We start from the raw sequence: 25,867 nt of genomic DNA on the forward strand, positions 1-25,867 counted from the left end.
CACTTTTGTAAAGCAATAAAAGAGACAAAAAGCCCTCCAAATCTCTATACCCAAGTTTGTGAGCACGGAGGAGAAAATCTGGAGAACGCACAGTTGGTAGGTGATCTGGCTTGTGTGTGGGTTGGTGGGGGAATGTCTGGTGTCGGAGGGGAGGACGAAGAAGAGGAAAGGAAGAGGAAATCAAGTAGAAAAGAAAAAGCATTGCACCAAAATAATAAAAACACATACGATTTGCATTTATGTAAAATTATACATGGCATAGAAAAAAATTGTTAAAAATTATGTAGAAAAAGCTGAATTGTTTCCTCTTCAGGTAAGGGTTCAGAGCCGTTCTGCAGCTCTGAGCCATCATCTCTGAAAGGCTTGGTTAATGGCAGAAGGATAAGATGGCTCTATGGTGATGGACACTCAAGTTCTTTTCATCCCTTCATCCCTGCAAAGGTGAAGGCCATTCACCATTGTTTTTGCCTTCCAGCCTGCTAGAGGAAGAAAAAGGAAACGGGAGGGTGTGCTCCTTTCCTTCAAAAGGCTACACTCAGAAGGTGAACTCTTCCCATTGACTAGCTGCTAGTCCTATAGCCACACCTAGCTGCAAGGGACGCTGGGAAATATGGGTCTGGCTGGTTTGTGTCCTGCTAAAACTTTCATTACTCAGGGAGACAGGGAGATAAGACATTAACCCCAAAATTTCAGAACTGTATCCTAATAAACTGTGATAAAAGGGTAGAGTGACCTCTGAAAGTACAAAGAGGGGTCCTGATCCTGTCTGGGGGAGTCAGAGAATTGACTTTTTCCTGAGGCAATGATTTTGAACGAGGTCCAAGGGAGTTCACTAGATGAAACAAGGAAGAGAGTTCTAGGAGGAGGGAACCGTGTGCTCAGAGGCCCTGAAATGGGAGGCACGAGTATGTTCAAGGAATTGAAAGAAGGTTTAATTTAAGCAAATACATAAATCAGTTCTCCTCCTGAGGGCCCGAGGCTGGCTAGTGAAATATATTCTAGCATGCACATCAGCTCTCAAAGACACCATTTATTTCCCGTGGCTTGGAACCATCGCACTGTGATCCAGCTGGCAGCCCCGAGAAAGCTGACACTGGTTTGGGAAAGTCTAACTATTCCTTATGTAAGACCTGAACAAATGAGTAAAGTCTTTGTGTATTTCCTTAGAAGAGTTTGGCAAAGCGTGCCTTGTTTGTGTTATTTACAATTTTAAGTAACATTACAAAATAGTCCTATAATTTTCTATAATACATTGAAATGGGGTGGCTTTGAAAATCATTTGCCTTTTCACATCAAAGGAACACATTGGCAGTTGGGTAATGGGTCCACCTTGCCACGTGGGAGGTGAGAGCTACAGTAATCGTTGACTCAGAGACTCATTTCCATACACAGCACATGAAAATCCGTTTCATTACTTTATAGTTTCACCTCCTATTAAAGCCCTGTTAAGTGTGAGTCATAGTAAACTCGAGGCCCTAGAATTCGAGAGAGCCCAGTATAAAAAATTCATGAAATCTTTCTGCTCTGCTTACTCTCCTTTTCCTCGTTGCCACTGGGTAATTGTTTTTAGAATATTAATGTGCTTCTCTCCTTCGCTTTCCCAAGGACATAATCTTCCCCTTAGTTGGTTCTAAGCATATATCCGATTTGGAGGAGATGAAATCCTGTTATGGGAAGAAAGCAAAGAGGAAGACTGGGTAATTTCCAATTTGGGGCATTTAGAGCCAGGATTCAGCAGTGGGGCTCTTGTCTTGAATATGGATTTTAAATGTGAGTATCTTTAGTGAGCCCAGGACCCAGGCCCTGGTATAGTGTAGGAAAGTGTGGTGTCATATAGAAAAGATAGCCCTAAGGAGGGTTGCTAGATAAAATGCGGGATGCCCTGTTACATTTGAATTTTAGATAAACGATGAAAACTTTTTAAATATAAGTATGTTTGGTAGAAATACAAGTATGCTCCCAATATTGCATGGGACATACTTACACTAAAAAATTATTTGCTGTTTATCTGAAATTCAAATTTATCTGGGCATCTTTATTTTTAGTTGCTAAGCCTGGCCTAATCCTATCCCTAATTTCCGGGACAGCCAGGCAAATAATACCATGTAGTAGGAAAATAAGATGTGAGGGGAAGTCTACAGCATGCTAGTCAGACTGACCATACCAGCTTTGAAGCCCTTTTCTCTATTTGAGCAGAGCCTGCACTTACTGTAGAACTAGAAAATACCAGGAGCGCCTGGGTGGCTCAGTCAGTTAAGCGTCTGCCTTCAACTTAGGTCATGACCCCAGGGTCCTGGGATCATCAGGGTCGTCGGGCTCCTTGCTCACGGGGAGCCTGCTTCTCCCTCTCCTCCCTGCTCGTGCTTTCCCTCTCTCTCAAATAAATAAATAAAATCTTAAAAAAAAGAATAAAAAAATACCAGATACTTGCTTTCCTAGCTTCCCTTGAAAACAAGCGAGGTACAAGCCAGTCAGATACATCTATCCTGACTTTGATTTGAAAGCTGGTATTTGGAAGAAGCAGGTGTAACCCAGAACCTATTCTGCTGTTGGGTGACGACAGTGGCCTTGGCTGCATCCAGTGTCCAGTGTTGTCAGTGGAGGAACTTGTGGGGTCCAGTGTCCATAGCAACAACAGTGTTTCTAAGGCCTTATTGTGAGCAGTGTTCCTGGCTGCAGAGCCTCGGTGCCTGGTTCTGGCCCTCCTGGGGCTCCTGCAGGCTATCCGTTGCCTTTTCATGAGCTCCTTTGTCCCTTGGCTCTGCCAGAGTCGGTTCTGTTCCTTGCACCTAAAATCTATGAGTGGTGGGCGCCTAAAATCTATGAGTGGTGGGCTCAGTTGGTTAAGCGTCTGCCTTCAGGTCAGGTTATGATCTCAGGGTCCTGGAATCAAGTCCCACATCAGGCTCCTTGCTCAGCAGGGAGCCTGCTTCTCCCTCTGCCTGCTGCTCCCCTCACTTGTGCGTGCGCGCTCTCTCTATGTCAAGTAAGTAAGTAAGTAAATAAATAAATAAATAAATAAAATCTATGAGTGGTAAATGAAATAAAAGCCTTCTTAGGCATGAGAAGTTGTGGAGAGAAGAACAGAGGAGCAAGAGATAGGAGAACAGAGTGGGCGATTATGTGCTTGGACAGGGGACAGAATGTAGGTAAGTTGGGGGGACGGAGGCCTTCTTAGTGGGCGCTCCTGTGCCAGTCTGCACTACTTGAGCCATTCTGGGGGTTCACAGCCTATTCTGGTAGTCTGACTGGGTTCGTAAGGACCAGGGTCCACGTGGATGGTGCTATGCTTATGCTCTGTAGGCTTTTAAAATATTTTAGATTTATTTCTTTATTTTTAGTTTTTTTTTAAATTGTGGTTAAAAAAAACCCATGTAACATAAATTGAGCATCTTAACATTTTTAAGTGTAGTTCAGTATTATGTACTCACATTGTTGTAAGGCAGATCTCCAGAACTTACTAGTCCTGCAAATCGGAAACTCCCTATCTATTTAATGAAACTCCCCCTTTTCCTCCCTCCCTGTAGCCCTTTCTATTTCTATGATTCTGACTACTCTGGATTCCTCATATAAGTGGAATCATATAGTATTTGTCCTTTTGCATTTGGCTTCTTTCACTCAGCATGATACCCTAAAGGTTCATTCATTTTGTAGCACGTGGCAGGATTTCCTTCCTTTTAAAGGCTGAATAACATGCCATTGTATGTATAGGTTACATTTTCTTTATTCATTCATCCAGCCATGGACACTTGGGTCGCTTCCACATCTTGGCTAGAGTGAAAAATGCCGCTATGAACATGGGCATGCTGATATCTCTTCAAGGGCTTTTAAATATTTTGAATTGCTCCTGGGAGCAACCATCTCATCTCGGTTAGGCAGAGGGAGTCTCTGAGGTTTCATGGCCAGACGCGTCCTTGATTCCAGGATGGTGCAGGTAAAATGTAGGGTTCAGCTGAGGAGCTCAAGATGTGGTGAAGATGTTCTGCAGTAAATTCCTGTGCAGGGAAGAGTGCCCAAGCGAGGGGCAATAGGGAGTCATGGACCTCAGCGTGGGGGGGGCCCCATGAGGGCTCAGAGTCCGGGAGTGCTGCTGGCTGTCTGGGTCCAGCGAAGTTAGACCCAAGTAACCACGGACGTTCAGGCTCCAATGCCAGGTTAGTAGGCAGCACCCCAGGGGAAGGGGGTGCTGTCATAGCTTCTTAACGCCCCACCTCTTTCTGGACATCATGAGGTTGTAAAACCCATAATCCTCAGCACTCTCTGGAAGAGAAGCAGAGGGCAAGGTGAGCTATCCGAGAGACACGTGTGACCTACACGGATTGTGAAACGACTGTATTCACTGTCTAGTTACTTCTGTTCTTGGCAAAGGTGTGGGTAGGGCAGAGAAGGAACACTTGATCAGTGATAGATTACATTAAAAATTATTTTTCCTTCTACATATCTGAGAAATGTGTGTTAGCTTTTTGTGACTCTGCTGTATTTCCCCACTTCCCAATCAGCACCGTGTGCCCCAGCCACCCTGGACCATATGTCACTACGATCGGGCCCCGGAGGAGCCTGTGCAGCTCCGAGCAAGTGGCTTGGTGGTGGCTGTGCGCGTCCCGGCGAAAATCAATGGTTTCCAAGGTGCCTCAGCTGCGAACTCGGTGTGCTTCTTCTGTTTGTTCTGTTCTCTCGCTGTGGAGCTCTCCCTTCCCCGCTTGAAAAAAAATCATTAGCCCTTCAAGAGCCATACCAAATGCCATGACTGGGAAATTTATTGAGGTCTGAGCTCCATCCTGTGTTCTCCCCACAGGCAGAATTAATCAGAGCATTTCCCCTCCTGCCTTTTGCATTTGATGGTTGTCTGTCTGTCTGCCTCGCCAGGCCATGAACACACTAAGGACAGTGAGCGCATGGTTTCATGGTTATGCCCCAGCTCCTGCCGCAGAGCTGGGCCCTGACAAGGGTTGCTGAACCAATTGAATGAGCTCTCTCCTTTGTCTTTCCCGATTTAACCACCCCAATCTCACAACCAAATGGCTTTTAATTATATTTATCTTTGATTTAAATACTGGTAAGTGTCTATTCTTACCCATTTATTATAGCATTGAGTGAACTAGCTTGCACATAATAGGCACTCAGATGGCGGTTGGTTTGAGTGGATGTCTTGGTTTCATGCCTTTGCTCACAGAATGTCAGTATTTGAAGAGTCCCTACAAACCACCTAGAACAGCCCGTCACGTGGTGTTGGTGGTGTCTGCGTGCCGCCGCGTTTATGTCATATGTGTGGGTATCTGTACTAATACATCCCCGTGGCTCTATGCTGCCAGCTGGTCAACTCTTTTTGTTCAGTTATTGGTAGCATTTGGTATGTGTTTTCTGATGTCGATGGTGGCGATGAACAAATTGAGACAGCAGTTCTAGAAAGAAGGGATGGAATATGCCAAGCAAGGAAGTGCGCACGAAATGCTTGGGGCCATTATCACATTTGGAGTTCGGTATTGTAGCCATGGAGCTAGAGAGGCAGTGGTTAGGGAGGTAGAGAGGCAGCTGAGGAGGCCAGAGAGAGGCCGGGGTCAGGTCATGAAGGGCCTCTCTTGTTAATCAAAGGAATTTGTTTTCTTTAGTTGGCATTGAGGATCTTTGAGCACTTTTGAGCGGTGGATTGGTATGTATTTTAGAAAGACCTTGCTGATAGAGGTTGAGGCATAAAGTAAGAAGGTGATTTTAATATTGCAGGAAAGGACGAGGACGAGGGCCTGGCCCAAGGCAGTGGTGGAAGGGATGGGATGAGGAGCAGAAAGAAGAGATATTTCAGATATACATGTAAGGGGTCCTGGTGAGGTGGGTGAGAGGCAAAGACTGGAGGATGACTTCCGGTTTGGTGATGGGCTTCTGGGTGGAGGGCGGTGGCAAGCTGAAGGGGAGGAGGAGTCTGCGGACCCTCTAGGTCACAACGGTTAATCTTCATTTTCATCTACTGCTCTGACCCGCAGGGGAAAGTTGTGACTAAACATACTGACACGACACTGACTGTCCCTAGAGAGAGGAGACCCAGGTTAAGGACCTCCAGGGACACCCAGATGTAAGGAATAGTCAGCGAGGGAGGGGCCAGCGGAGGACACGGAGGAGGAAGAGCCGGAGAGCGGGAGACCAGGAGGTCAGGCCGAGGTGAATGTAGTAAAGGGGAGAGCGTGATCCGTGGAGTTAAATGCTACAAAGAGGGGCAGGACCGGTACCTTAACAAGGCCTTTTATTTTATTTTATTATTTATTTATTTATTTAGGAACAGATGGGGAGACAAGGAAGAAGAAGTGGAGATGGGAAGAGGAGTTGAGAGAGGGAGAAAGAGAGGGAGAATGAGTAAGAGGGAAAGAGAGAGAAGGGGGAGGAAGGGGAGGAGGGGGAGGAGAAAGGTATTGGGAGGAAGAAAGGAAGGCGGGAGGAAGGAAGGAAGGAAGGGGGGGAGAGAGGAAGGCACGAGGTCATTTATTTTAGAATTTGGAGGGGCCATGGGGACAACAGCTGAAGTAGAGCGTTGAGTCAGGAAGCCTAAAGGTGGAGGTGGAAAATTCTCTAGGAGTCTGGCTGTGAAAAGAAGAGAGCGGATGACAAGCAGAGAGAGTCACTTTTTTTTTTTTTTTTTTTTTTTTTTTTAGTAAGATAGGAGAGACTTGGACCTACTGACATGCTGAGAGGAAAGTGCCAAATGAGAGGAAGGACTGAACATCAGAAAAAAGGGAAGAGTTGGGGGAGCAAGGAACCTGACATGGGGGTGGGGGGAGGATTGGAGGAAAGTTGATCCTTTCCTCAGAAACCCCGAGGAAGGCTTTGGGGCAGGTGCCGAGCAAGGTGTTGGTTAGTGTGGCAAGTGCAGGGGTTGAACAGGAGACATTTGAGGGGGTCTGGGCCTGTGGACTCTCTTCCCAGGGAGCCGGGACAGGACACAGTCGTTTGAGGGAGGCCGACTGCCGCCTGACGGTCGGCAGGCCAGAACGGGAAGGCGCGGCTGGGGCTCACTTTCTCTTCCTGCCCTTCCCTAGCTCATGACCCTGAGAAATTCACCCCAACACCATGTGCCTCAGTTTCCTCATCGGTACAATGGAGAGGATGAGAATCCGCCATGGATTGTGGTGAGAATGAAATGAGTTACAGGACGGGAGGGCTCAGAGTAGTGCCTGGCCCTCCGCAGGCCACGTGGAACACCTGTCCTTGCTGGTGTCGTCCCCACGGTGGTCACTCTCCGCTGAGCCCAACGGTCCCTGGCACGTGATTGGAGGTTCTAAAGATTTGGACCAGCTGTTGAGTAAAAGAGAAGGGACTGAAGAACAGGGAAGTTTGAAAGTTTGCTGAGTGTTGGGGGGGTGCTGCAGGTAAGAGCAGGAGACGAAACCCCGAAACCCCGAGCAGCCTGTGTGAAGTGAGCCGCAAATAACCTAAAGGGTTAGGCTTTGTTTGCCTTTTATACAGGAGGAAACTTGAGCTTTCGAGAATTCCAGGGACTTGCTAGGGGCTCATGCTGGTCACAGCAGGAACCAGTGATTCGACTCCGTGCTCCATCTTTCAACCACAACGGGGTGCAAACACACCGCGAAGCAGCTCACAACCCAGACTGTCACCCGGCTTTTGAAGTTGTGGTTGCGGGGCAGCGATGGGGTTATGGCGCGAGCAGGGAAAAGAACAAAACCCGTGGATAAACAACAATCTGGCTCTGTGAAGCTCTTCTAGGACATCGACTAGGGGAAGTTTCCTTCAAAATGACAAAAGACTAGTTCACATCTCACTTACTGGAAACACAAAGCCAAATTCTGATGAATTCTGGTAAAGAAGCCTTTTGATAAATAGACCTTTTATTCGAGAACTTGGCTCAGCATTAAAGCTAATGGAACAGATAATATGTATTATCTGGAAAACATGTATGGTGGGATCCAGCAAAGTGCCCAGCACACTACAGTGAATAGCATGTGTTTACCGAATGAATGTCTGATTAAGTGATGGCTCTGCAGGTGTGATAAGAAGGTGGGGAAGAGATTTGGGGGATCCTTTAGAAATTAGTGTAACAGAGGAAGTCCTTTTAAAAGGCTTTTTCTTTAACATTTTCAAGTGTTAGCAGTACCTAGAAATTGCTTAAAATGTCTGTAAAATCTCACCTAAACAATTGAAATCACTCGACCTTATTAACTATCCTAACAGCCAAGCCCCGTCAGCTTCAAGGCGGTAATGGCCCAGCTGGTTTAAATGGGTCTCCATGGTTACAGGCATGCTCTGGTTTCCATGGTTACATTTCCCAGTCCCTAGCAGGAGTTAGATATATGTATTTGAAATTTCAAAGGATTTTTTTCCTCTCTCGCCAGCCTACACAGAAATCCAGGGTTCGAAGGTCTGAGATGAAAGTTTCAGTGACCTCTTGGGAAGGGAAGGGGGAGGTGGTAATAATATTCATGACAATTGTCATCGATCTTTGAATGAGGAAGAAAGGATTCCGTGGGGACCTACTGTGGCAGTAGAATGATATCCCCATATTATGAGCCTCAGTGTTTTGCTTAATTAGCAGAGGAGGAAAACGGGTCGGGGAGCAATATATTGTCTGGACCTGGCTCCCAGGGGCAGGGGGGATATTGTCCAGAGATGGAGGGAATTCTTCCATGTTCCATGTTAGTCCCTTTAGAGGGACTATCTATCTCTTTGCCATAGCGGTGCCGTAGCCTCCTTGCATTAATTCCCCCCACAGTCCTCGTTTTGAATCATGTCTCTTGGCCCTTTTGGCTCCACCAGGCGTCTGTGACAAGGCACCAGCCCAGGTCAAGACATTTTCCTTGGATCTGGCTTTTCTTGGCAGAGGGAGCCCAGGTGGAATTCTAGTGCCTCCTTGTGGCATCTCCTACATTTCCAGCTCTACCTCACCCTCCAGGAAAACAAACCCCACACCGAGGTTTTCCTGCTAGAATTTGGAAGCAAAACTAGTCTTTCTCCATGGATTAATGTATCCATCCTTCTTTCCTGCCCTCCCACAAACTGTACTGGGTATCCATCACATTTCAGTGAGGCTCTAGAAATAGTACTCATAAAGAAGAGGGTATTGCCTTCACAGAGTTCGGGGTCGGGGTGTGGGGAAGGGACGAAACAAGTGCTAATAGTCATAGGAGCCAGTGGGACAGAGGGTGGGACCCACCCGCCGGGGGGAAGCCGTGTAAGCTATGAAAGGAGAAGGCTTTTTTGAGCTGGATGTTCAAAGAGCCTGTCCCTCAAAGTTGAAAGATGAAATCAAGACAATTATTTCATCAAGCAGGGGATTCCGTTACAACAAAACCGGAGTATAGTACTCAGGAATACCCATCTTTACCTGGGTCCGTCTGCTTGCTTCTCTGCATCAGAAGCAGGAACAGAGACAGGGCTGGTGGGAACACCTGAGAAGAGGGTGTCAGTGGCAGACTGAATCCAACACAGCCCGGCTGGCTGACATTTATGGGCACAGATGGTAGGCACCTCTTGGAAGGATCAGGTTGCTCACGGGGCAGAAGGTGGGGTGAGTGTGTGAGCCGAGAGGTACACACAGAGGCTGGGAGGGAGGCACCCCCCCCCCCCACTGCAGCAGGCAAGGCTTTGGAGCGAGTCAGAAGAGAAGGCCCTTTAATCTGAAGGTCATGGAGTCATTGAAAGATGTTAAGGAGGGAAGCAACACAATCAAATGTACAGATTACGAAGATTGTTATTATGCCGTTGTGTTCACAACTAAGTTCGAGAGTGACTCTGGTGCTCTGGATCGGGTGACTTCCCTGACGGTGGGCCTGTTCACAGAAAGAGGCAGTCTAGGAGCAGTCAGAGCACAGCAGCCACACCCACAGGTCTCTTGCGTATTCTCCCACGGACAGTCTTTGCTTCTACAGGCATATTTCGATTTAAAGCCAATAATGCATGCTGTTTGGTCCTGTGTTTGAAGGGCCTATGGAACATCAAGTGGAGGTGTCCAGCAAGCAGAGGCTTTGGAATTAAAAAAAGCAGTCTGCCTGGGGATGTAAACTTTTTTTGGAAAGAACTTAAAAAAAAAAGATTTATTTATTTATTTATTTTAGAGAGAGAGTGTGCATGCATGCACATGCACGAGGCGGAGGGACAGAGGGAGAAGGAGAGGGAGAGAAGCAGACACCCCGCTGAGCATGGGGCTCCACGGAGTGGGGGGGCCTCCACCCGGGGCTCAATCTCATGACCCTGAGATCATGACCTGAGCTGAAATCAAGAGTCAGACGCTTAACTGACTGAGCCACCCAGGTGCCCCCTTCACTTAATGTATCTTGAAGATGGTCCCATGTCAGGGTATATACCACTGACTCATTCTTTTAAATAGCAGTGTTGCCATTTCTTCATAACCAGTCCCCTAAGATGGGCATTAATCTCTTGCTATGACAAACACTGCTCAATTTTAAATGACATGTCATTTCATACTCGTGCGAGTATACTTGTAAGCTAAATTCTTAGTGAAATTTGTTGTATGAAATTTTTATGAATATTCATAAATCACCATAAAGGCCACACCAGTTAATATTCCTACCAATGTGAAGAACGCATTTCCTACCACCCTTGCCAACAGTGTTTTAACATGTTTTACTTTTCCTAACCTATTAATTGATTTCTTATTGTAGTTTTAATTTGCATGTCCTTTTTATGAGCAAGGTTGAGTTTCTTTTTCTTTTCTTTTTTTTCTTTAAAGATTTTACTTACTTCACAGAGAGAGACAGCGAGAGAGGCAACACAAGTAGGGGGAGCTAGAGAGGGCGAAGCATGCTCCCCGCTGAGCAGGGAGCCGGCCCTGAGGCTCGATTTCAGGCTGCCCGGATCATGACCTGAGCTGAAGGCAGACACTTAACAACTGAGCTACCCAGGTGCCCCTGAATTTCTCTTCATATATTTACTCTTATACTATTTTGCTTCTATGAATTGTGCTCATACTCTTTGCGCATTTATCTGTTGGGTTGTTGATTTTTTTGTTCTTGAATTTATTTATTTATTTATTTATTTATTTATTTATTTATTTATTTATCTATCTATCTATTTATTTTTAAGTAGGCTCCATACGCAACATAGAGCCCAACTCGGGCTTGAACTCACAAACCTGAGATCAAGATCTGAGCTGAGATCAAGAATTGGGTGCTTAACCAACTGAGCCACCCAGGTACCCCTTGTTGTTGTTGAATTTCTTATTGACTTTTATCAGTTATTCAAATGCTAAGGAAATTACACTTTTGCCTATGATGTGAGTTGCAAATATTCATTTGTTTTTTGATGGCTTTCTATGCAGAATATTTTTTAATATCATCCAGTTTTTCAACGCTTTATTTTAGGACTTCTAGATGTTACATTATCTTTTGGCAATCCTTGCCCGTTCTGAGATTATGAAATAAAGTTCTCTCACATTTTCTTCCAGTACGTTTATGGTTTCATTTTATTACATTTATTTATTTTTTAAGATTTTGTTTAGTTGTCAGAAAGAGAAAGAGAGAGAGCCCACGCACAAGCAGGGGGAGCGACAGGCAGAGGGAAAAGCAGGCTCCCTGCTGAGCAAGGAGCCCGATGTAGGACTCAATCCCAGGACCCTGAGATCATGATCTGAGCCAAAGGCAAATGCTTAACCAACTGAGCCACCCAGGCGCCCCTCCCGTTATGTCTTTTCTTGAGGTATAGAAATTAATACAAGCAGCAGTTTTCTAGGTAGACACATTATAGGTTTGTCCAAACGTAGCACCACTTTTTCCCCCTTGTATTTCTTTTCTCTCTAATGTAATAATCTATTAGCTTTATAACAATTATTGTTATTATTATTATTTGGCTATAGCTACACACTGCGCTGGTCTAAATGACTCCTAGAACCTTATTTTGCATTATAACTAAGAATTCAAAGCTCATGCTCTAGTAAGTCTAATTTGTATTATTAATGCCCAAATCAATGTGATTACTGCTCACATGGGAGTGCAATTGCTTGGGGCAGCACAAACAAAGCTCATTTAAAAAGAGTTACCTATGTAAGAAAAAAAACCCAACTTATTTTTTTTAGGATTTTATTTATTTTTTGGAGAGAGAGAGTGCAGAGAGAAAGAGAGAGCATGAGTGGGGGGGAGGGGCAGAGGGAGAAGCAGACTCCCCACTGAGCAGGGAGCCTGAAGTGGGGCTCAATCCTAGGATCCCAGGGTCATGAACTGAGCCAAAGGCAGACGCTTGACCGACTGAACCACCCAGGCGCCCCTAAAGCCCTCACCTTACTATCTTTAGGAAGACACATTCACAAATTGTCTAATTGCAGTGTATAGAAGGCCGGTGGCACTATGGGAACATATTTGATGGCTAATTTTAAAGAACCATTTATTAAAGAACTACTTCCACTTGGCAACACTTCAAAACAACCATTTCTCACTACTTCCTGTCAGGCTTTTTACCGACTGTAGTGTTTGTTTTCAAGTTTTTACCTGCCAAGAATATATTCCTTTCTTGAGGTAAAAATACCTCGTTTCTTTGAGAGAAACATTATGGCACGGGCACTAGGAACCAGCAGAGTACCTGATGAATCTAGTGGCCCATCAGTGCCCTAAGTCAATGCCAATGGCCAGCTAGAAGTTGCTAACACGAGGCCGCCATCTTGGGCTTGAAAAAGCGAAGGTTAATATAGTTGCTGTCTTGGTATTAGTTTCCGAGGGCTGCTGCAAAAAAAACGCCACAACTTGGCAACTTAAAGCAACAGAATTTATCTTTCACAGCTGTGGAGGTCACAAGTCCGAAATCAAGGTGTCAGCAGAAACACACTTCCTCTGAAGGCTCCAGGGGGAGAATCGTCCCTCCCCTCTTCCAGCTTCTGGTAGCTTGTAGCAAATAGAACTTTCTCTATTAAGGTTACCAGTTATTGGATGTAAGGCCCACCCTCAATCCAGGATGATCTCATCTTGAGATCCTGAGTTTAGTGACATCTGCAAAGACCCTTACTCCAAACAAGTCACATTGTGATGCTCTGGGTGGACATGGCTTTGAGGGCTACTATGCAGCCTACTGCCCTTGGAACTTCTCCAGACCTAGACCTCCAGGTGCTCAGGAGAGAATTTGAGACTCTCCCAACTCTCTTCTTGCTGCCACCTAGTTTTATGACCTGGGGTTTGTGGCCCTCTCTCTGGCTCTCCCCTCTCAAGAGCTGCCTCAGACATTGAACACCTGCTATCCAAGACACATGATTAATTGGCAAGGTCAGGCAAGCTTCCTCGCTATTGATTGGATTGAAGCTGGCAATTTTTCATCATTTGTCATTTCTCTTTCCTTTTTCTTGTCTTGTTTGTAAAAAGAAAGGCTAAATAAATCATTTTGAATCGTATTGTGATTCATACATTGCAGCAGATTGTATTGTGATTTGTACGTTGCAGCAGAATGTGCTGAATACACTGTGATGGCTTCATTTCTCATCTGCTTTGTGCTCAGCATGCTTCTTGATGTCAGAAGATTTGATGGAAGCCAAGAAGGAGGAGACAAGCAGGACTGTCTTACTGGGAGGATCCTGACCCGGCTCGGGTATCTGTAAAGCACTTCAGTGTATGCACGTTCCCTCCCTACGCCTCCCCACATACAGACTCGTCTTCCCGAGACGTGGACCAGAAGATACCTAAGGGAAAAGAGACTCACAGTGCCCAGGTAGTAATAGTGATAACCTGGGGAGAACTGACAGGCGGGTGGGTGATATCCCATTTTGGTAAACAGAATACTGGTATTCTCATTAGAAAATTGGTGAGAATGGGGGCGCCTGGGTGGTGCAGTCGTTAAGCGTCTGCCCTCGGCTCAGGGAGTGATCCCGGTGCTCTGGGATCGAGCCCCACATCAGGCTCCTCCACTAAGAGCCTGCTTCTTCCTCTCCCACTCCCCCTGCTGTGTTCCCTCTCTCGCTGGCTGTCTCTGTCAAATAAATAAATAAAAAATCTTAAAAAAAAAAAAAAGAAAATTGGTGAGAATGAAAACTGGGGTGGGGGCTAACGCAAGCATCAGTTGTTTTTGCCTTTGTAGCATGTTACTTTGTTTCCAGGTACAGCACTTTCATTTTCTTTTAGGAAACTACCCTCCCAACTTTGAAGTCCGTGTGGTTGGGTAGGATTTAGCTCCACAGGAAGGGGATGGGAACCAGCCTGGGTTACCAGGTGCTGTGTCTCCTGACCATGATGGATTCAGGGATGAACAAATGACCAAAACTTGTCCTGGGAGTCAATTAGCATTAGTCCTTGGGTTTTGGCTGGATTTAATGGGAAGAAGCTTTCTTTTCATTGGGTTGCTAAGGGGGTAGGATGTCGCTTTAGAGGGGCTGCTATCCACACTTTCACTAACTAGGAAGCCCACCTAACCATGAAGTCCAGACAAAGGAGAGCAGACTGAGGGACAGGGACAGAATCCTGATGGCATAGTTGGGGCATTCAGATCCAGCTGTACCTAAAACCAGAGCTACCTTCTGGACTTTTCATTACATGAAGGGATAGATTTTATTTTTTTTGCTTAAGCCAGTTTGAGTTAGGTTTCTATCACTTGCTGCCCAGAGCCCTCATAAATATAGAACTACTCTGAGATTATAAGAAATGAGTGGACATGTCTACAAAAGTCTGAATGGGCTTATCATCCAGGGGTCTACAATGATAACGATTTATTGTTGATTTTGTGCTAATTGTTTACATGTGTCATCTCTGTAATCCTCGCAACAGCCTGTGAGGTATTACTGGTCTCATTTTAAGACAAATTATGGGTGAAATAGGTTAAGGAAATTTCTCAAGTCTACGTAGCTAGTGGCAGGGCCTGGATTCCATTCCAGGCTGCTGCTTCCAATGTGTATACTCTTTTTTTTTTTTTTTTTTTTTTTTAAAGATTTTATTTATTTATTTGACAGAGATAGAGACAGCCAGCGAGAGAGGGAACACAAGCAGGGGGAGTGGGAGAGGAAGAAGCAGGCTCATAGCAGAGGAGCCTGATGTGGGGCTCGATCCCATAACGCTGGAATCACGCCCTGAGCCGAAGGCAGACGCTTAACCGCTGTGCCACCCAGGCGCCCCCCAATGTGTATACTCTTAATTAGCATAGTATAACTAACTCCCTATGTTAGTGAGGGCTATTGTGCCAAGGGATAAGAGGAGCACACCTGTTTTTATCTCAGAGCATTGACTATATGAACAGAAAACTTTAGGACTAAATACTTTATCATATGGCCTGTTTGGCCAACATCACCCCATCCTAAGGAAACCAAATGGAAGGGTTGGACAGCAGAAAGATGGTTATCAGAGAGACTTGAAATGAGTTTTGCAGTTCTTTTTAATATTTTAGCATGGGTCTTGAATTTTTTGAAAATTTTCAGCCTTAACACAATCAAGCCCGTTTGTTTCTTTTTGACATTCTTTTATCTATTGTCACCTTTCTTTCATTAGCAAATGCAGAAAATGATATCTAAAAGTAAACTCACTTGCTTTCAAAGTTCTTTAGTTAAAATAATTAGCTGTCAAGGCACAGTTATCTAAGACCTCAAAGCATTTCGGTAACACTGATGAATTTTGTTAAGGAAAAGTCATAAGGCAGAGACCACCTCTGGAGCTCATCATTAGCGTTCATCGCGCCCCTGGCCCTTTCAGTGTTCTGCATTTCCAGGGTATTCAGTGATCTCATGGAACCCACCAGCCAGGGACAAGGATCTTATAACCTAACTACTCCTCCTAAAGACTCTTCCACTTTATTTTTTAAAAAGATTTTATTTATTTATTCGTCAGAGAGAGAGAGCGAGCACACAAGCATGGGGAGTGATAGGCAGAGGGAGAAGCAGGCTCCCTGCTAAGCAAGGAGCCCGATGTGGGACTCGATCCCAGGACCCAGGGATCATGACCTGAGCTTAACCGACTGAGCCACCCAGGCATCCCAAGACTCTATTTTAAAAGGAGCCTGAGAGAAGACAGTCTAATGAAAGCAAATTATCATTGACAGTAGAATCTTGAGCCCTGTAGTAGCTGGCTGGTAAGAATGTCTGAAGAATAAAGCCTTTTAGGCATCAATTCACTCAAGAGAAATGACAATCTACTCTTCATAATGCAAGTTATTGCTGGCACTGGTGATTGTGGCTAGGCAACATCAGATCATCAGATACTAAGTGCAGTGATTCTCAAACTTGAGTTTACAAAGAATGACCTGGGAAATTGTTAAAAACAGATATTCCTTGACTCTCACCTCAAAGATTCCCATTCAAGAGGGGTGGGCCTGGAAATCTGCATTTAATCAATCTCAGGTGATTCTGATGGTGGTTTAAAGATCACGAATTAAGAAAAAGATAGATGAAAATATTCTTCCATATCCTGGAATTCTAAAGATTAATTACTTCAATTGATATCTGTTGCATTCATCTGGTGCTATTTAGCTCTTAAAAATATTGTATATAATCTTTAATAATTAGGCCTATGAGGAGGAAATGAACAATAATTTATAACAAATTTTGAAAAATAGGAAAACCACCCCAGCTCTACTTAAAATAATTAGTTTTGGTGACAGGTGTGGGCAGAAGTTCAATTTTCTGCTGATGACATTAGTGGAGTACATGCTGTGTTCACAGCAAGGGCCTAAAGGGTGAATTCAGACATGGTTGGGAAATTCTAGAAGGCTAGTGGGGTAGATCTTTGGTAGTAGGACCCATCTAGCTAACTCCTATGTGACATTTATGACTTGGCTAAAGTATACTCTCCTCTGAGAGGCTTCCTTTCACCTTCTTTTTTTTTTTTTTTTAAAGATTTTATTTATTTATTTGACAGAGACAGAGACAGCTAGTGAGAGAGGGAACACAAGCAGGGGGAGTGGGAGAGGAAGAAGCAGGCTCACAGTGGAGGAGCCTGATGTGGGGCTCGATCCCATAACGCCGGGATCACGCCCTGAGCTGAAGGCAGACGCTTAACCGCTGTGCCACCCAGGCGCCCCTCCTTTCACCTTCTAAAACTGGATCAGATGCCCTAATATGGGGTTCCTAGCCTCAGGAGCAAGGACCAACCCTGAGCCCCCATATTTCTTATAAACCACTCACACTGGTGCAGCTCTTCAAACACTTCAGAACTAATGCTTCAAGGCCTTTGCATGTGTGGTCTGTCACTGTTCACACAGCTAACATCTTTTTCATTTTTTAGGTTTCAGCTTAAATGATGTCTCTTCAAAAGACTTTATCATTTTACCTAAAAAGTTTCTCATCCTCAACTAACCATATATAATAAAAAATTAGGACTTTATTAAAAGGGGGGGATAACCTCCCCATGTCAAATTATAAAAGAATACATGCTTTCTGAAAGAATTTGGGAAGTAGAGAAAGGAAAAAAAAAAAAGCGGATAATCAAACACCCCTGAAAACACCCACCAACTGTTATAAAACCTTATGATATGTAGAACAATGGAATCTTGGTTATAAACCAGTTCTAGCCTCTCTTGGGCCATGGTGCTCTTAAGAGCATTTCCAATTTGTCTTGCATATCTAAAGAAACAATTACTGTTTGTAGATACATTGGGATAATGAAAACCGGGCAAGTGAGTTTTCTTCCTAAAATGATCTGGTTGGCTAGAATATATTTTAGTGGAATATTCTCTTTGCCAATATTGCCGGCTTCAGAGGAGTTAATTATATTAAAACAGAAGAAAAATAAAAGACCACAACTTCTCAGATAGAGATGAAACTTTATTTACACATAAAAAATTATACATCAGGAATTCTTTTCTAAAAACAGTCTTTTCCTGTAAAGTTCAAAATGAAAAGTTTCAAAGGGGCAGTGTATAGCTCTTTATAATATTTTACAAACTAGAGTCACAGTTAAACAATTTTTTAAGCTGCAAAAAAATATACCTCTCCTATAATAGGAAATGCATGACCTCTGTAACTGCAGACTTAAATCTCATGATAGCGTCAAAAGCCAAAGTAAAATAAATTAATATCATGAAATAGAAAGAATTGGCACTGATATTACACAGACACTATCTCTAACCACTTCCCTCCATGTTAATTCTTCCTCTTGGGTACATAACTCAACAGAGAATTGTTTTTTCTAACAATACTTATCACTACCATGGAAGAAGTACAAATGACACATGACGGGACTCTTGTAGATAGTTTAACAACCTATCTCCCATGATCATACGTTTCTGAGTAATAATATTAACATTATCCACCCTATATGAGAAATAAATGTGCCACTATGTTTGGGGACCAAATAATTTATAGAATAACTATTAATCTATTCTGGAGCATGTAAGCTTTGGTACCATGTCAATCTCAACCTCACTGCTAGAAAAAGTCATTAATTCGAAGAACTATTTTAAAAGCTCAAGTGATAAATTAAATGTCACATGGTTGCTATATTCAAATACGATTAAAAGCTCTTAGTAAGACCATGGCTTTTTTTTTTTTTTAAGAGCCGGGCTTAATTTACAATATTTTGCCCAATATAAAAAGGCTTTAATTTATCTGATAATGAATGGGTGAAGCCATCATCTCTCACCTCTGTCCCCACTCCCAATTCCCTTACTTGCAAAGACCACCATTTATTTATCAGTTATATGGTTACCCGTGGAGGTAACTCAATCAATCTGAGATGACAATTTATAGAGGTGGAAAAAATCATGTAATTGCAGGTACAACGAACTTAGATGTCACCTTCGACAGAAAAGAAAGTGAAAGTACCTGCTGCACCTTTTGAACTGAGTGTTGCTCTTTTTTCTTCATTTTTAAGTTTCAGAGGAGGTCACAGTTCTATAAAACTTAGCCAAGAAGTATAGGAAATTACAAAGTTCTTATTACAAGATGTCAACGATGCCAATTTTCTGCCAGATGGATGGAGACCTGATTTAAGTAGGCTTTTTACCACTTTGGAAAAGGGGAGGGACTGACATGAGCACCTTTCCATTCTGTGGAAACAGCAACTCTGTTCTTTTATTATCAATGCTGTTATATTGGGCGTAGTCTCTCCGGGGAGAATAAAAACCTCTGGTCTGGCCTGACATTTGATTAACACTGGCCTGGGATGACATGAAGCGGTAAGGTGGTAACTCATGGAAAGCAGAGAGAAGAGGTTTTTCTCCCTTTTGCTGGGACAAAGACGTTTCAAGGCGAGGGAAAACACAGTGAATACGTGATACGGAAATATCCTATCCCCTTATTAAGATGAAGAAAACAAAGAAAAATAAGTAACCAAAGGTGACATTTTTACTTCAAAAAAAATCAAGTTTCTCAAAAATATATGTTAGGAATTTATGCAAGGATGATTTTTCACTGGGGAAAAATTACAACAAAATTAAATAAGAGCAATGGATGCTTTTGCACAAAGTTTTGTGTTCAGAAAATATTACTCACTAAAAATGACATCTTAGGCAAATGGCAGCTCTGTTCAATTTTGCTTAGACAAGCTTTTTCAGTTTGCTTAGGAGAAGAATTCATCTTTTTAAGAGCTACGCTCCTTGAGTAGGCTACTGTTTATGCTGATCTCATAAAAGCAAAGAATAATTTGTGCCATAATCTGAACAGTTCACTCAATTGTCATAAAGCCTAAATGAAGTAGGAATCAGAATGTTTTTCCATTAAAAGCTCACACTTCCCACCTAGTCTCTCATTTTGTGTTCTTTTTTTCCCACAGAAAACAAAAAACAAAACCTCTCATGCTTTGTCAAAACTAGAACACAGAAGTAGTGAACAATTAGGATGGCTCCGTAAGAAAACATAACTTAGAGAATTTGAATTTAGGCTTTAACTATTTAGAATATTCTATTTAACATCTTAACAGATGGTACCTCAAGAGTTACAAACTTACATACTCTCATTAGGGTGGTTATGATTAGAGTTTCCATTTACATTTTTGTACTCAGCGATTATGAACTTGATTTTTTAAAAAGGCATTTCATGATTGATATAAAGGATCAGTCCCCAATAAATCAGCTAAAATCTGTTAAATATAAATGGGTAAGATAAGATCATTGCAAAGCAAAGTTTAAAGACTTAGAAAGCTTAGGCTGGGACCATGGAGACCAAGTCTTAGACTTCACACTGCCAATGCTTAATGGCAGATTTTGTCCCTCAGACTGCCTCCCTTAGAAATCCTTATGAAAGTTGGAAAAATCAAAATAGTTTTTCCTTAGCACATGAGATAATGCAAAGGCCCTTCTTTCTGATTTAAAAACCAACCACCAACCCTTAAAAAACAAAAACAAAAGCCCAAACAACAAATAAAAAGCCCCGATTGCCCAAACAAGCAAAATGTGAACAAAACAGATGAAACCCTTGGAGCCCTCTATTTGTTAATGTGTATTCACGGGCTGCAGTTTGGAGGGAAAACCCAAACAATTTCAAATTCGTGGATTTACTGCAAGGACCCGACTCGCTTACTCCAGGGCAGGTGAGTCATATTTGATGAGAGATCTAAGCTCTGGTGGAGACTCGGTGGCTAGTCCTGACCAGATCTTACAGGATACTTGTGAGACACCACAAAAATTAGGGAATAGATAGGAGATCCTCAAAATAATTATCTGAAGAAAAGCCCACACTTCCTCAGAAGCCAAAGACACATAAAATTCTATTCCACATAAGAAATACTGACTTTAGGTTTCCACAGGGCTTACAGGACATACAGCACAAGGTAAGTTTGTATGGTTTTTAACACTCAAGTCATCTCTAATCTTAAGAAACTCAAAACAAAGGGATAAAGGTGGACAGACAGATAAAAGAGTATTCTTCAACTTTTCTTCATTGCACAGGGAAATCCCCCTGAAGAATAAGAAAGTTCAGTAAGTTGGAAAATATTTGACTTTAACTATATTTCCCTTTATTTTTTTATTTTTAATTATTTTAGATTTTATTTTTAAGTAATCTCTACACCCCAACATGGGGCTCGAACTCACAACCCCGAGAACAAAAGTCGCATGCTCCACTGACTGAGCCAGCCAGGCGCCCCTGTATTTTCCTTTAAAGCCACATTTTAATATTGATGTAGGTTTCACACAATTAAAAATGATAAAGATTTTAAGAAGCAATCTCAGCTTTTACTAATTCCTTACTCACCTTTAGGAACCCTTGTCAGACTGGGCTGTGGATGAAGGATATAATGATTCTGAACCTTAACTTACAGAGAAGCTTTCAAAGCAAAGGATGTTTTCTAACCGTGACCTTGTTTAACACAGAGATTATAAACACATCTCCTTTCTCCGTTCTTTTTAAAAAAGCACGCATATTTAACCAAGCTTCAAAGCACTCTTTCCTTTGCCATTTCTTATAAACTAAACTTTAACTTTAGTATCTTTAATAGGAAATGCCTGAAGACAAGGCTACTCTTCCAGGAAACTACATTTTTTATCCCGCAGGGCTGAATATTCAAAAAATCATGACTGACTTATCAAAAAAGATTTTCAGGTTTATAATCTACTTTATTATAAAAGCAAATAGGTTTTTACACACAATTATTTATGGATAACAGAGTACTTAGAGAAGTTCAAATTAACAGTTTGAAAATATACCTCACTGAAATACTTACTTATAAAAACATACTGCCTTTGCCATGGGAAAATCTGGTGTTTAGTTCTCTAGACTTCTTTATCAGAGCTTTTTTCTGAGCTTCGTCAAACCGATTAACCTTGAGATCTTTATCACGGTCAAATGGTATTCTTTCTTGGGGCTTATTTTTCTCCTCAGCAGCCTTATTCTTTAATTTTTTATGATGAATGTCCATAAGAGATTCCGATCTTTTTGATTCCTGGGGGAGAGCAAGAGAGTAGAAATGAAAATCTTTGTTTGTATAGATTATGGACAGAATATGATCATGAAGCAAAATGACTAAGTGGTAATGATGAACATTAAGGAAATGATGAACACTTTACAAACCCTATCAGGTTATGCCAAATCCAAGACACAATCTATGAAGAAAATGTATATTAGAGGCAAATTCAATGAAACCAAAATGAAGATATCTATAACTACCATTACATAATAGTAATGAAAAAGAAGCAAGACAGAGAGGAAATAAATTTTGAAATAACCATGTGCGGTGTGTCACAATTAGAGTCCAAGCCAAGAACATGAGTGAGAAAGGAAGGGCAATTATATCGTCACTGAGAAGCCTGGGTAAAATGTCATGGCTGCGCTAATCTATGAAGCCTTGAACGGGTGGAGAGGAAGGGAAGGGCACGGCCAGGCTGAAGCAGAAACAAGGGCAAACCTGAAAAATAATGGCCCAGGAGTGACAAAATTCAAGGCCTGTTCAGGATATATTGGCATATTCCATTTGCTGAGAGATTTTTATTCCTTTCAGTTTTCTATTCTTTCTCCGACATCCCTCATTTTCTTTCTTAGCTGGGACACATGCTCACAGTTTCAAATATACCTAGTAGGATGAGGTCTGAGCAAAGGCCATTGGTTTCATCAACTGGAGATTCATTCTAGACCTTTCAGTATTGAGTAAAGTACAAGAAAGAATGGCCCTGGACTGAAGAAACAGGGAGTGGAATGCTGCAGTCGTTGCAGGCAAGACAGACCAGCAGCCTTCAAAAGGGGGCAGATGTGGGCCTGCAGGCTACAGAGAGTGGGGTCCATGTGGTATGAAGGCATGCATAATTTTAAGGTTATCCACCGACAAGGCTCAACTTCTTCACGTACCCTCACTTAAAACTGATTTGCTCCATAACGCATCTTGTTATCTTGAACTCTCACTTTTTATTATAGCCCCTTGCCACATAACAAAGGAGAGGCCTCTCAGAATCTTACTGTAAGAATATCGGCTAGGAGAGCAAGTCTCCATGGTTTGAGACAAAAAATGTGGAATATTGGGACGAGGAAACTTCCTCTAACTGAGGTACTGTAAACCCAGGAAGGCTTTGTGTTCTTCCGTGTCTTTTTTTTTTGGAAGACTTCTATTTATTTATTTAGAGAGTAGGAGTGGGAGGGCAGGGGGGAGGATATTTTTAAAAAAAAATATTTATTTGAGAGAGAGAGAGCGAGTGAGAGCAGGGGGAGGGGTAGAGGGAGAGAATCTCAAGCAGACTCCCCACCTACTGGGGAGCCTGAAGTGGGGCTCCATCTCATGACCCAGAGATCGTGAACTCAGTGAAAATCAAGAGTCGGATGCTTAATGGACTGAAGCACCCAGGCGCACTGTTCTTCTGTGTCTTAAACATATTTCTTATAAGTGTGTGGGGTGTCCCTCAGAAATTGGTGTTTTGGTTTTTGTTCGAATGTTCTGTGCTCAGACAGACTGGCAGTGGAGGAAGGGGTAATTTTTGCTTAGCAACCACCTCTCTTGAAGGCCCTACCCTGTTAAAGAATGTGTTTGCAAGCAAAGAGGTAAAGAGAGCTTAGTGAAAGCGACGTAACAAGGCACTGGTAAGAAATGCTGAAAATGGGAGCATCCTCTTTCAACCAGGAGACGAACTACCATGCCTACCTATCTGTGTTAGAATTCAGAAGTGTCACTGGAATAATTATTAACACATCTACTTGAATGGAAAAATGAAGCGAGATTTTCTGACAGAAAGTAAGTCTTACTTGGTGATCTGACAACCGGAACTGACTTTATCAATTAGGTTATGTGGTAGTTACTCCCCATCAACTGAATAAGCTCAATCTGGAGCTCCAGGTTTTAGCAGAATGTACAAAAGATATTACATTAAGTATTTATTTGAATTGCCACTATTTCCATTTTCTGAATCCCTCTCACTCATTTCATAAATCTTGGTAAAATCTTTTAGAAACAAATTGATTTGCAAGTCAAGAGCTTTCCAATTCTTTTTTTTTTCTTTTCTTTTTTTTTTTTTTTTAAGAATTACTCATTTGTTTTAGAGAGAGAGAGACAGCAAGAGTGCACGTGAGGGGGGTGCCTAGGTGGCTCAGCCATTAAGCATCTGCCTTTGGCTCAGGTCATGATCCCAGGGTCCTGGGATTGTGCCCTGCATCGGGCTTCCTGCTCAGCGGGAAGCCTGCTTCTCCCTCTCCCCCCCGCCCAGCTTGTGTTCCCTCTTTCAATGTCTCTCTCTGTCAAATAAATAAATAAAATCTTAAAAAAAAAAAAAAGAGTGAACGTCAGGTGGGGAGGGGCAGAGGGAGAGACACTTGTCAATATAATCGTAAAAGATTTTCAAGTGTAAATCTTTTCAAGATTTTCAAGTGTAAAAGATTTTCTATTATGATAAAATTCTGTGGCAGAAGAGAGATAAAATTATGAATTCAAGGAGACAATGGGATGAAATAAAATTTCCAAATGTTAAGGAAGTGCTTGTTCAGGTATATTTTTTAATGGATAATAACTGATACTGAATTGCTAGGGCACTTGGATTCCATTTGAAACATTTAACAGAGTAATACCCTATAAAATACATTTTTTTAAAAAGATTTTATCTATTTATTTGACAGAGATAGAGACAGCCAGCGAGAGAGGGAACACAAGCAGGGGGAGTGGGAGAGGAAGAAGCAGGCTCATAGCGGAGGAGCCTGATGTGGGGCTCGATCCCATAACGCCGGGATCACGCCCTGAGCCGAAGGCAGACGCTTAACCGCTGTGCCACCCAGGCGCCCCATAAAATACATTTTTGATAACTACTGAAACACAATAAAATTTTTAGATGTCAAGGATAAAGGTTTCTTTTATGCAATACCAAGCAAAAACACCTGAAGACTGCTGGTCTCCACTCCTGACGGACTGACAAGAAATACAGACTCCTGAGCCCCGTCGTAGATTTCCTGAATCCAAATTGCCAACTGTGAGTCTCAGAAACCCGTGCCTTTAAAAATCACCCAGGTTCTCAGACAAGTGACCCACCAGGTGTGAACGTGCTATGCAGATCGCTCTGGTGACCGGGTATTAACAGAGAGGAGAGAGAAAGCAGCACAAAGGACACAAGGAGCAGGGTTAACTGCAGGGTGAGGGACTATAATGTAACAGAGTTATGTATGAATGTATAAATGTAAGAACGCCATACTAGAAAACCTTAATCTTTCAGCATCATTTCTCTCCATTTTCCCTCCCTTTCTCATGAATGAGAAAATACCTCATTAATGGGGTAATAAGAATGAAGGCAGACAGGCTATCAAGAGTTGGAAGGGGAAGTGCTGAAGATCTAAGGAGGCGCTGGAGAAAACAGAGAACAAGGTTTGGAGGAGATGCGTGGAGAGGTGAGAAAGAACGAAGCCGCTGAGGAACAGGACTGGTACAGATGATCAAAACCGCGCAAAAGTACGGGGCGCCTGGTGGCTCCGTGGCTAAGTGTCCGACTCTTCATTTCGGCTCAGGTCATGATCTCAGGGTCATGAGACTGAGCACCGGGTCAACTTGTTCTTCCTCTCCTGCTGTTCCCCCATCCCTCTCTTCGAAAAAAATAAAACCAAAAAACTGCACAAAAGGTAACAAGCAAACAATAATGGAGAAATAAAGATGGCAGGTTTCAATTTACTGATCCCCTATTTTAGTAATTAAACATCAGTACATTAAACCACTGGACTATGACAAGCAATTCAAATGATTCAAGAGCTCAAACGTGTTATGATAAATGAACTGTTTTATCTGCAGCTTCAGGGATACTGTCTGTCTCAGCATAACTTGCACATTGTGGCACCCATGAGCAAACCAATGAGCTCCAACAAACTACCCATGAGCTCCAATGCTGGAGCTATAAAAAAAAAGAAAAATGAAAACAACCAGAAACAGTTCACTAAAAATCACCCTGAGGACAATTCATGTACAGAGCAATTTGCTAAATGACCAACTTGTTGATTTACCAAATTTAATCATTTAACAAAATATTTGTTTTGTAACCATTTATAAAAGCCAGTGCAATTTATTTTGAATGAAATAATTTTTTAGCTGCTTTTGAAAATTTATGCTAAGGGTCTAGTTCTTTGGTTTTT

At 42.6% G+C, this 25,867-nt stretch overlaps 1 protein-coding gene across 1 annotated transcript in view; it reads right to left on the reverse strand.

Moving 5' to 3' along the window:
* Positions 1-18,954: 18,954 nt before the first annotated feature.
* The window catches only part of GPALPP1 (GPALPP motifs containing 1), a 34,746-nt gene continuing 27,833 nt past the window's right edge, over positions 18,955-25,867 (reverse strand). Inside the window, exons 8-9 of the mRNA XM_011219387.3 lie at positions 21,510-21,728; positions 18,955-20,746 (exon numbers count right to left, since the gene is read on the reverse strand). Of these exons, the coding sequence (XP_011217689.1) occupies positions 21,510-21,728 (219 nt within the window). The 3' untranslated portion in view covers positions 18,955-20,746. The remainder of the gene's footprint in view (positions 20,747-21,509; positions 21,729-25,867) is intronic.

The sequence above is a fragment of the Ailuropoda melanoleuca genome, chromosome 7, assembly GCF_002007445.2.
Source record: "Ailuropoda melanoleuca isolate Jingjing chromosome 7, ASM200744v2, whole genome shotgun sequence".
NCBI classification, from domain to species: domain Eukaryota; kingdom Metazoa; phylum Chordata; class Mammalia; order Carnivora; family Ursidae; genus Ailuropoda; species Ailuropoda melanoleuca.